Consider the following 11,241-nt stretch of genomic DNA (forward strand, 5'->3'; position numbering starts at 1 on the left):
AATCATTTAAAATGTATATATATTTTATTTAGCTTAATAATGTTATGAAAGACAACATAATATAATGTATTTTTCCTTAGTACATTGACGAGCCCATCACCAGAAGCAGCCGCACACAATGAAGAGCTGCGGTTCATTTTTCTAGCTGAACGCTGCCATCTAGCGGCCATGTTGTGTTTTTACTCACGGCTGGCCCGCAGTGTGTGTGCAGATCACAGACGCTATTATTTCTTTGTGCGCGTGCGTTGATTTTGTAGCTCATTTAAAAGTAAAGCAAAGAAAGTTAAGAAAAATACTATTCAATAAATTCAAATTGAATGAACAACGACCCACAGCGGCTCTCTCCTCTAAAGTAAACAGCCCAATATTTATTATTAAATAACAATTCTTGGACCATGTGGCATGTTGTGTAAAATAAACAAAATTACAAAGATTTTATAATGAAATTTTGTTTGTAGAATAATTATAACTGTGTGTACATTTGCCTTCAATAAAAGAAGACACTATCAAAATAAAACAAGTAATAATTGATCAGTTTTTACATCTGCAGTGACACTAACGTCTTCATGTGGGTAATTAAGATATATCATTATGTATTCGCTCAGTTAACACGTTGTCTTTCATCCTGTTAAGCAGAGTTAAACAAGGTCCTGTGTGTTCAGATCTCAGGGGACTTTTGGGTTTAACCTTTGACCTCCAGTAAAGCACGAGGTCGGTCTTTGGGGAGGATGCTGGGTTCAGCTCAGGAAGTGAAGGCAGGTGTCAGCTGCTGCTGTTGGGACTAATGACACTGGACACGTTAGTAAATGTTCACTTCACTTTTGAACTTCAAAGTCAGACTTCTCTCTTATTTTTATCACATTTATTTTCTGAATTTCCAGCTCGGCAGAGCCAGTGTGGCTACAAGGGGAATAAAGCTATGCCATGTCTAGTTAAAGGTCATTATTTTTAATGTAAATGCATGAAAGAACATTGATTTATATTGTATTGTTATATAGTTAAACTTTCAGACCTCATTTTTAGTTATCAATAAATCCATTGTTTAGAATCATTAAAACAGTATAATATAATATATAATATATAATAGCGTTATAAAAAGGTGTCAATGTTTATATTTTGTATTCACTTAGTCTGAGCCGTTACTGCAGTGGTGTCCTTTAGGTCAAAGGTGTTTAATGTTCTATTAAAGAAAGTGTATTAAACTCCATGGTCAAAACAGTAACACGTTCCGTCACTGTGTTCCTTATGGTTCAAATTACAGCTAAAATAAATTGCAGAGGACCCCCTGGGACCCGCTCTGGGACCCCGGGTGTTCACTTGGAGAACCACTGCAATAATGGACAAATTATTTCCGATGTACACATCAACATTATTTCCAATGTAAACAACATGTAATCCTGTAAAAAAAAAACATGAATTAAGACTTTTCATGTGCTTTCAGACGTGTATTTAAAAAAAGTCATTACAGCAATCAGCTAGTGTGTTTCAACGACAGTTCCCTTTTGTTTTTTATAGTGTGTTACAGTCAGCATCTTAAATCTACAACAACAAGTGCAAACCACTTGGTGTAATAACTCTGACTCCTTTATACATCTGTACAAATAAATCAACAGTGTCAGACAGCAAATATACAGACATTATTTAAAACATTACAATCTGTTTTCAACCAAACTGAGATGAGTGAAAGGAAATGTGGAACTCTCTGTTGTGTGTTCAGACCGTGTTGGAAACACGTTGGCACAATCACTCTGCACAGGAAGTAACATTTACAGAAAATAAAACCCATTCTTAAAACACATTACGAGACATAAAATCTGCAACCATTCTGAATCATTCATCTATTCAAGAAAATCTGCATGAAACTCAAAAAAGTCATTTTCATAAACATGTGCTTTAGTGATTCAGCACTAAGACACTTCAAGTTCTTCTTTTAAAAATAAGACGTGAAATAAAAGGTCAGGACTGACTATGAATTATTTATGTTTTGTACCATGGTCGTCCATTTCTAAATATAATCTCATTTTAAATAAACCCTGTATTGTGATAAAAAAAAAGCCCCTTCAGACCGTCTTCTGTGGCGTCTGCCAATTTGTTCGATCTGATTATTATATGTTCCACTGCCATGATTTCCAAAATGTGGAACTATTCCTTTAAGAGAGCTTCCACTCTTTCACATATAATTGCAACATTGTGTGGTCAGTTAAAATCTTAGGTGTGAACATTTAAAAAGAGACTTAAAATGACAGCATTCGTGAACGGTTTGGTGTCTCTGACGGACAGTCCCGTAACGACGACTTCTAAATGTCATCAGGCGCCTGCAACCTGGCGTTACCCATCAGCCTCTCCCTCTCTTCATCGCTGACCTCCTCCTCTGCGCTCACCAACCCAGCGCAACACGGTATCCTCGCCAGCAGGGGGCGGTGCAGTCCGTTGTAGACCGCCGTGCCCAACAGCAGCACCAGGAAGCCGAGCACCTGCAGGCCCTGGAACTGCTCCCAGCCCAGCGCCAGGCTCACCACCCAGATGACGAGCGTGCGCAGGCTGTCCAGCACCATGCGGGTGGTGGCGCTCATCTCTATGGTAACGCTGATGCCGGCGAAGTTGAAGAAGGCGATGCTGACAGTGTTTCCCAGCAGAGCCAGAATGATGAGAGGCTGGTTTCCGATCTGACAGAAGGCGTCCAGCGCGTCCTCCAGGACCTGCCGAGGGTTGTCGCTGAAGTTGCCCGTGTGGATGAAATACATCGGGATGAGAAGCAGCGACAGCACGACGAACCCGAAGAAACCTGGAGGCAGAGAACAGAGTTTAATAAGAGCAATAACTACCAACCCTAAATCACGTCTTCATGTAAGCTCTTATCACTGCACGTGACCAGCTTTACTGCAGAGCAACTTGCTTTCCTGTATTTTGACCATTTTAGACTCCTGAAGAATCAAAAACATCCAGTAATCATGAGAAATAACTGCAATTAGAGAAAGAACTCCAATTATCACTCTCCTTTTAGCGTCTAAACTCCTCGCTGTGTACTCCTGCTAGTCGTTAACATTTTGTGTGTGCTGTTTGGAGCTGAGCAGGAAAAGTACAGTTGCTGTTTTAGAGCTGTTTCACTAAAAACAGCTGCCTTACCTTCCTTTGAAGACATGCATGAGAGTGCTTGTAGGAAACGGACACAGTTAAAGTCATAATGTTGAAGATTTTCATTGTAAATAAATGTCTGTTAAGTCTCTATCACCGAATGAGGTAACACAATGGTGACTGAGCCTATGGCCCACTGATGAAAGCCTTTGCATTTGCAGTATTACAGACTGGGCGTCCGTGGCAACTTTAGCAGAAAAAATCACAAGCGGCGCCCAGTTAGTGATGCGTTTTCAAGGGTAGGAGGAGCTAAGCGGCTGCTTTTCCGCTCTCTGCAAGTGTTGCGAGTTAACAGTAATCTACTATTGCTGAACAAACAAAGAAAAGATGGATGACTACAGATACAACTTCAACAATAAGTGAAAATCCAAAGAAAAAGAAACAAATTCGACGCTCAGATGAAGACAAACAGTCTGAAAAGGAAAGCGACTGTCAGCGAGGAAAATCAAGAGTTACAACCGGAGCCAACCGTGGACGTCACACATGCAGCACTGTCTGGATATCTGGGAAGTGTGCACCCGCATTTACCGTTGAAAGGTGCCGCCAAAGTGTCAGAAGAAGCGATTAACTGTACACTGAACATTTTCCAGTTCCAAAATTTTAAGTGAGTGATACATATGACTGTTAAAGAAAGCAGGAAGAGATTTTTTGATAAAAAACACCACTTAAGCGTGTCCAGGACAAAATCAGCAAAGAGATAAGAGGTGTGGCTTCATCCACATGTTAAATGTAACTGCAGATGAATCGCTGTACCTTCAGTGCCGACAGCCCGCAGAGGATGGACGTTGTGTCTGTAGACAAACTTCTCCTCCAGAACCATCTGCACTGCGACGATGATCTGAGCCATGATGATCAGGAGGTCTCCTGCAGGACAGAACAGAGAAGCAGGGTTTAACACAGTGGGGTAAGTGGGGATATTTTTGACTTCTGGTTGGATTAAATGTAAATAAAGCACATAACTGAAATCACTCTCACCTGTGATGACCTCGCTCATTTTGTGCTCGTCGTCCTTGTGCCCGCTGAAGAAGTCTGCGAGGCCCACGATCACCAGGCCCAGGATGGTGATGATGATGCCGAACCACTGACTGGACTTCAGGCGCCGCCCGAGGAACGCCACCGACAGCAGGCCGGTGAAGATGATGACGGCTCCTCTCAGCATCTGGAAGCTGGAGGCGCTGGTCATGTTGAGAGCTGGAAAGAGTGGGAAAAAAAAGGTAAGAACAACACAAACACAAGATTACTTTGTTTATATTCACTTTCGTCTTGTGAAGAGCAGAAAAGCCACAAGAAATTGGGGTCACTTACCAACATACATGATGGAGGTGGCCGTCATGTCACACATGGCGGGTGGGAAGAAGAGCAGAGGGTTGAAGCTCTGATCCGGGTTCATCTTGGGCACTGGAGAACGTCTGTCATGGCAGAGTACGAGGTAGAACACGGCGAGACAGCTGAACTCGCCCAGAAACATTCCCACCGCCTGGACGGGTGGAGTGGAGAAGCAAAGAGAGAGAGAGGAAACAGATTAGAATTTAACTTGTGACTTTGGAAACAGCAGCTGAAATACAATTAAGGACCGATGCGTGGGTTATTATTGGTAAGTGCAAAGACATTATTTTGTGCATCTATGGCCTGTGGTTATTGGGACTGGGATCACACCTGAGCTGACAACATAATATCTTTTCTAGAGATTGACCGATATGGTTTTTTCAGAGCCGATACCAATACCGATTATTCGTAGTCAAGAAGGCAGATAACAGATATTTAAAGCCGATATTCATTTGCAGTAAAAGTGAAAATATTGGCGTCAAAATTTTGAATAATACAAACTCCAACACTTAACTTTGTTTAAATGCCTTTAAGCATATGCATCAGAGACAAAATAACCCAGTTTTAAATTAAAAGATTTAAAATCTCTTATCGGCCGTCGGATTTAAAAAAATAATAATAATTTAAAAAAAAGCCTGATGCCGATATGCATCAAAATGCCGAATATCGGCGCCGATAATCGGCCCGGCTGATAATCGGTCGATCCCTAATCTTTCCCAATGCCTTATTTTAAAAAATAGAAACATACAAACAAGATTGTTCTCTAAAATATTGATTTTTCCTTTCGGTAAAAGAAGCAAAGCCTCTTTAATTTTGATGATGTCAAAACATAAGCAGCTGTCAGAAGGCAAAGAAAAAGCTCAAGGGTATACCTATAGTATCTGTATGCATAGTATGGGGTTCAATATGCTTTGGCGTAAGACACATTTAAATGTCTGCCATCATAGCGTCAGATTTCCATTCCACAAATCTGCATCGCAAAAAGGATCCCAAGACAACAAACACTTGTGAGTGCAAAACTGTCAGGGTGGGATAGCATCATAAAGAATCTTTGTGTGTTTTCTGCTATTCGGCTGTAAGCATCAAAGGCCTGGATAAGACCAGGCAGCAGGTGAAGGTGTCCTGGCCGAACCTGCTGAACCTGTATTGTCATTCAAGCCTTTCAGGAAGTGTTCAAATCGAAACTGATGAGTTCAAAGGTAAGCAGAGTGGATTATAATAGACTGAGCTATATTCGAGTCTAACCCAAGTGTTGTTGTTTTAAAAAAAGACTGTATAAATTGAGTTTGTAAAGTTACATAATGGTGGCCAGGTTTGAACAAAAGACTCTACATGAAGTACGATTGTAGATTTTGTACACAAGGCGAAAGAGTTTATACTCATACGGTCTCAAATTTCCACCATTTAAATACAATAAAATAGGAATAAAAGCGGAAACTTTGGCAGCTGCAGTGTTTATTGACGTGTGAAGTGCTACACAGAACTGTTTATGATTCACCTACCTGTACAAACGGGTGAGAGAACTTATGTTCAGGGTCATTATTGCAGCCCTTCGCTGAGAACATGTCAGCCCATCTGTAAGACAAAAGGACATTATTACAACTGAACAGATTTGTTACATAACCAAGCATACAGAGAAAACAGGGTTTGCCACGAGACTAGGGCCGCACCTATTAGTGGATTGAGCAGCAATTATTTTGATCATTGATTCTTTAGTATTTTTTCAGAATTGACAACCACTTCCTGGTTCCCAAATGTGATGTATCCTTGCTTGTTATGTCATAAATCACAGTGAACTGAACTTGTTTGGGGTTTTTTGAAACGTTGGTCAGCCACCCCTTGTTCTGCTGGAAATTACCGCGGGCATTATCCAGTATTTACTGACATTTAAAACTAAATAGCCTTTACTGACAGTCTCCTAACGCCTCTCACATTTGGCTGATTAATCGAGTAAAAAATATGCAGATTTGCTGAAGTTGAAGTTCTACACACGCTCTTCTTGTTTCACTTATTTCAGCATGTTAAAAAAAGATTGTGGGCCCAGTGCTGACCTGTGGTGCACACCAAACCCTGATTATTTAGCATTTTGTCTGCCTACAACCAACTAAGGACTTCTGCTTCCCTAAAGTCACATCTGTTTTAGTGCGCCATTATGTCATAATCTGTAAAGTCATATAATATAAGAGTGAAATTGCTGGAAGGGGAGGTTAACAAGTTCTTAAGTCCGAATAACTTTTATAGTCCACAGGCAGAGGAAGCATGACGAGCATGTGACCTTTTCATGTGTCTGCTCAAAATGCAAAGACAAGGGAATGTGGTCCTTAAAGGTGATGACACTGCAATTCCCTCAAACGCAGCCACGTCTGAGCTCATCAATACGAGACAGAAGCTCCAAATCTCCTACGAGCATCCTGTTTGTTCTTACGCAGACATTTCCTCACCTGCCACTGTGGCAGGTCAACGAGTGTTTCCATGGCCAGCTCAATTTGTTTTTCTGCTACTCAATTTGTTTTTCTGCTACGGGTAATGTAAACACTGAGTCAGTGTTACATGAGGGTAGACATAACAAATACATCATGTAACCTGAATTTCTGACTGTTGATAACATAAGAATGTAGGTGGCAGGTGACCGGTAACATTTAGCCTGCATTTGGTTGCAGGTGTTCACTTCAATCACTGTGCCAACTATGGATTATTGTTATTGTTTTCATTCATTAAAACAGAAAATCTCAATCTCAAACCGATTAATCGATTGTCTAAATAGGTGAAAATTTATTTTGTAGTTAAAAAACGAATCGTTTAATCCGTTACTCATGGCACCTCAGTTTACTCCTTTAAACGCTGCATGTTTGAATGAAAGAAGAGAGGAAACTTGCACCAGAGCTGTCGGCCTTACATGCTGCATTAGATCTCAGCGAGGCAGAGCTGTGGGGAAGGTGGTATCAAGTGACTGTTATGAAACCGTACCCGTTAGTTGCTGATTTTTCTCTCTGAGCATCATGACACAGCTTGTTTAGTCTGACTCGTTGGCACAACACACTTAGTTACGCTCAGCTGACAAAACCCGCAACAGGACACAGAAGTGTGTATCCGGCAGCAGAGCGCTGACATCAAAGATAATTGGAGAAGTTAAAAAAAAAGCTGAATTTCAGGTTTCACCAAAATTGTAAAATTGCTCTTATCGTGACACTTATTAGTGAACATTTTAATATTTGACTATAAATGTAATATCTTTGGGTTTTTGACATGTTGGTCGATCTAATTTGAATAGAGGAAGGACATTGTTCGCTATTTTTAGATGTTCTAAAGAGTTAATGTTAAATTGATTGATGGAAAAAATACTGTTTATTACTCAATTTATTGACCCACAGTATAAACGATTTTGATAACCAATTACTTGTTTAAGGCTTTTATAAAGACATTCCCTGCTTCTTGTATGTGATAATCACCTGTATTTTTCCGTTTATAACATTGTAAATGAATTATCTTTTGATTTTAGTTGGACAAAATTAGTTATCTATAGTTGTGCCTTTGTTGTGTAGGAAGCTGTAATGGGACTTTTCCTCTATCTAATGTAGTTTTGAACACGAAACGTTCTTGGGCCCAAATACCTATCAGACATGCTAATTCGCTACGAGGCATCCAGGTCCCTCAGTCCTCTGGGACAGGTTTACTCAATGTCCCCACAACCAGAACCAAGCAGGGTGAGGCAGAATTTAGTTTTAGTTAGTTAGCTATCAGAGTACCTGAGGCTTTCTTAATCAGTTGGCTCTTTAAAACAGGTCTTAAAATGCTTTTATTTACTGCTGCATTCCCATACTTCTTATCAATATTTAATTACTTCAATATAATTTTAAAACAAAGGGGAAGGTCGAATATTGTGACAGTAGGAGTCTGGGACCCAAGAGAATTCTGGGAATTCTAAAAACTAAGGAACAATTATAACTGACGAGTTATATTTTAAAAGCAAAAGGGTTGTTTGCTTTCAGCAATTTAGGGAAAAAAAGGTAGATTAAACACCAAACTATGTTTGGCTTTTAAAAATTGTGTGATTGTAACAACCCTTACAGGAGAAAAGGTAGTTCTGGGATCACCTTTTCAGGGTTTGGAACCCGCAGATACAAAGTGTTCTGGAGAACACGACTAATAAGTTTAACTGACGAATCAAAACTTTAAAAGGCGTTTCTGATGCTTTACGTGTTAGAAAGTGTCCTTAGGGAAGTAAGCATTTACTGTTGCAGTGTTCTGACCGGGCCTGAACTTATATTTTTAAATAATTTGTTGTTTTTCTTAATCTATTTTTTGTTTTGTTTCACATTTCTTTTAATGTTCTTAATGCTCTGTTTGTAACTGTGTAAAGCACTTTGAATTGCTTTATGTATGAATGGTGCTCTACAAATAAACTTGCCTTGCCTAAATAATACTGCGAATTTCGGTTAGTAGCAGCCCTAAAGTATAAAACGAATGATTTGACACAGCAGCTACTACCTGATTTTAAAAGAAGGCTGAACAAGGCTCTTACTTAACCTCTGACACAGTATAAAAGCCTGAGTCAGCACGTGCTATTTAAACCATGCAGCTGCAGACAGTTCATTTGCGAGAACTGTAGTCATTGTCTTTAGATAAACCTGTTATAGAATCTTTGCATCCCAACAACAGCTTCTTCCTGGCTGCAATCTTATCAAAGTGTCAATAACATTGAAATGTCTGCCCTCACAGCCCCACTTGGCTTCCTGACAAGAGGAAATGTAACGTTAGCTTCAGCTTGATAAGAATGTTTATGTTAGCCAAGAGTTAAGCTAATAAGCTAACAACCCGTTAGCCAAAGTTGTCTGATGTACACACAGTAAAAGATAACGTACAAGTGTATTAAACTCTGCTGCTTAAACTCTATAAAGGTTATAAACAAGCTACAACAACTAGCTCGATCATTTATGTAAAGAATTAGCTAATTAGCAGGTTTCTAGAGTAAACGTCCATTCACATTATGAGTTAAAAGATAAGCCCAAATCTGTTTGAGCAATCTCATACTGCACTGAATCTAACAATAAACACATGACATCAGTTACAGTAACAGAATTAAATGTGCTCACTTCGCCGATAATGTGTTGAGGGATCCAGTTGTGAGCATAAGTCCTGCTAGGAACAGCTGGTATTTAGTCCAAGCCATGGTGGCAATGTGAAAACGGGACAAGCAAACCGGGTACAGCCGACCACCGAGTTGTTTTTTTGTTCAAAGGCACCCAGGTTGTTATTTACAGTCTCCCTAGGATCTCTTGTGCCTGTAAACGCCACATGACAGCCCAGAGTCAGCTGACAACAGCGCAAACTGAACGCTGCGTTCACGCCCAGTCGGAAATGACGGAATATGACCGAGGGAGGGTATAAGTGAAACTCAATGTAGACACCAAGTTTTACTTACAAGAAGGAAGACAGAGGTTATATAGCATATCAATTCAATTAAAATATCCCCAATCTTTGGAAAACAACTTAAAGTTCACCTGGTACACCAGATTTTTTTTGTTTGTTTTACATAAAAGGAAAAGAGTATTTCATTTTTTACAAAGGTTTAGGTAAAAAAGGTTACATCTATTCAAAAACGGCTCTCTAAAAGTGAAGCCTAAACATTTCAAGCCCCCCCTGCTGACTGGCTGCAGTTTAGGTCAAAAAGCACGCCTCCTCCTTGTTAACAGATGGGACATGAGTCAAACTATCAAAATACAAGTCAAATACATTTTTCTCAAACATGGTTTCTGTCATTATAGTTAGTTCTTATCATGCTAATTTACATCCAAGTGTTGGACAAGTTTATTTTTAATTACTTATTTGATGCTGTAAAAAGGATAATTGACAGCTTTGTTGACAAATACGGCTCCTGCAGCCGATTAGCAGACCAGAGGAGGAACAGTGAGAGGAGACGTAACTAAAACAATCACTACAGGCATTGAAGTTTCCATATCTGTGAACGTCTGCTTCAGACCAACACAAGAAGCTGTTCTGTTGTTAAATACACCGACATGCAGGATCCATGCTGTTTAGTTCGGTAATTTTAATGTGTCTTTGGGTAGCAGAAGTGGCTACAGCGGCGCCACCCGCCGAACCCTTCTGTGCAACTCTGGCTCCAAATGACGTCACTATCGCAAGATGGCAGTGCCTATCACGGGGGCTATTTTGGCATCAATTTTATACAGTGAGAGCAGATGGAGACGTGTCTTCCATCCATACAGTCATTGGTCTAAGCAGGGTTTTAACCTTCCTGAAAAAGACTGAACCCAAGCTCCGCCTCCCCTGCGTAGTTTTGTGATTAAACTAATTTATTTTTATTTATATAGAGACAAAAATCCAGGTTATATTTATATTTATAAAAAACAAACATATTTATATTTTCATTTAAAAAATGATCCAGTTCCAGTTATGCCACTGATGATGACCTTTAACCTTTGCTGCTGGTGTGATTTGGTTGGTTGGTTCATATTGTTGCAAGTCTAATTGCTAGTGATTGACAGCATAAATATACTTTACTCTTAACGTTTTCTTATAGGAGTTACTTAAAGTGACAAATCAATTTAGTGAAATACAACAAGGTTGGTTCATAAGTGTTGAAGCTGATTATGGGCTGTTTTACTTATTAACATAAACAAACAAGGCAGAATGGATTATGTAGTTAGCAAAGAATCACACCAAGCTCCATCAACATTTTAAGTTAGCGCCATGAGCTGAAAATAATGTGCTTCTGTCGTGCACTTCATGCCTTATGCTAACGTTGGCTACAGCTAGCAG

At 39.8% G+C, this 11,241-nt stretch overlaps 1 protein-coding gene across 1 annotated transcript; it reads right to left on the reverse strand.

Moving 5' to 3' along the window:
* Positions 1 to 540: 540 nt before the first annotated feature.
* Positions 541 to 9,748, reverse strand: slc35f6 (solute carrier family 35 member F6). The gene is made up of 6 exons (XM_069657231.1): positions 9,555 to 9,748; positions 5,964 to 6,036; positions 4,441 to 4,612; positions 4,111 to 4,326; positions 3,889 to 3,999; positions 541 to 2,785 (listed from the first exon to the last, which is right to left on the reverse strand). The coding sequence occupies exons 1-6, from the start codon at positions 9,629 to 9,631 to the stop codon at positions 2,298 to 2,300; spliced, it is 1,137 nt and encodes a 378-aa protein (XP_069513332.1). The 5' UTR covers positions 9,632 to 9,748; the 3' UTR covers positions 541 to 2,297.
* Positions 9,749 to 11,241: the final 1,493 nt, after the last annotated feature.

Source organism: Semicossyphus pulcher, unplaced genomic scaffold (genome assembly GCF_022749685.1).
Source record: "Semicossyphus pulcher isolate SPU_LCO1_2020_fin unplaced genomic scaffold, fSemPul1.0.p SCAF_11, whole genome shotgun sequence".
NCBI classification, from domain to species: Eukaryota; Metazoa; Chordata; class Actinopteri; order Labriformes; family Labridae; genus Semicossyphus; species Semicossyphus pulcher.

Excerpts from the sequence above, each read along its gene's own strand:
- slc35f6 (XM_069657231.1), bottom strand. The coding sequence starts at position 9,631 with ATGGCTTGGACTAAATACCAGCTGTTCCTAGCAGGACTTATGCTCACA. Across the intron at positions 4,613-5,963 it reads TCTCTCACCCGTTTGTACAG|GCGGTGGGAATGTTTCTGGG; the intron begins GTAGGTGAATCA and ends CCACCCGTCCAG. Across the intron at positions 2,786-3,888 it reads GCGGGCTGTCGGCACTGAAG|GTTTCTTCGGGTTCGTCGTG; the intron begins GTACAGCGATTC and ends CTCTGCCTCCAG.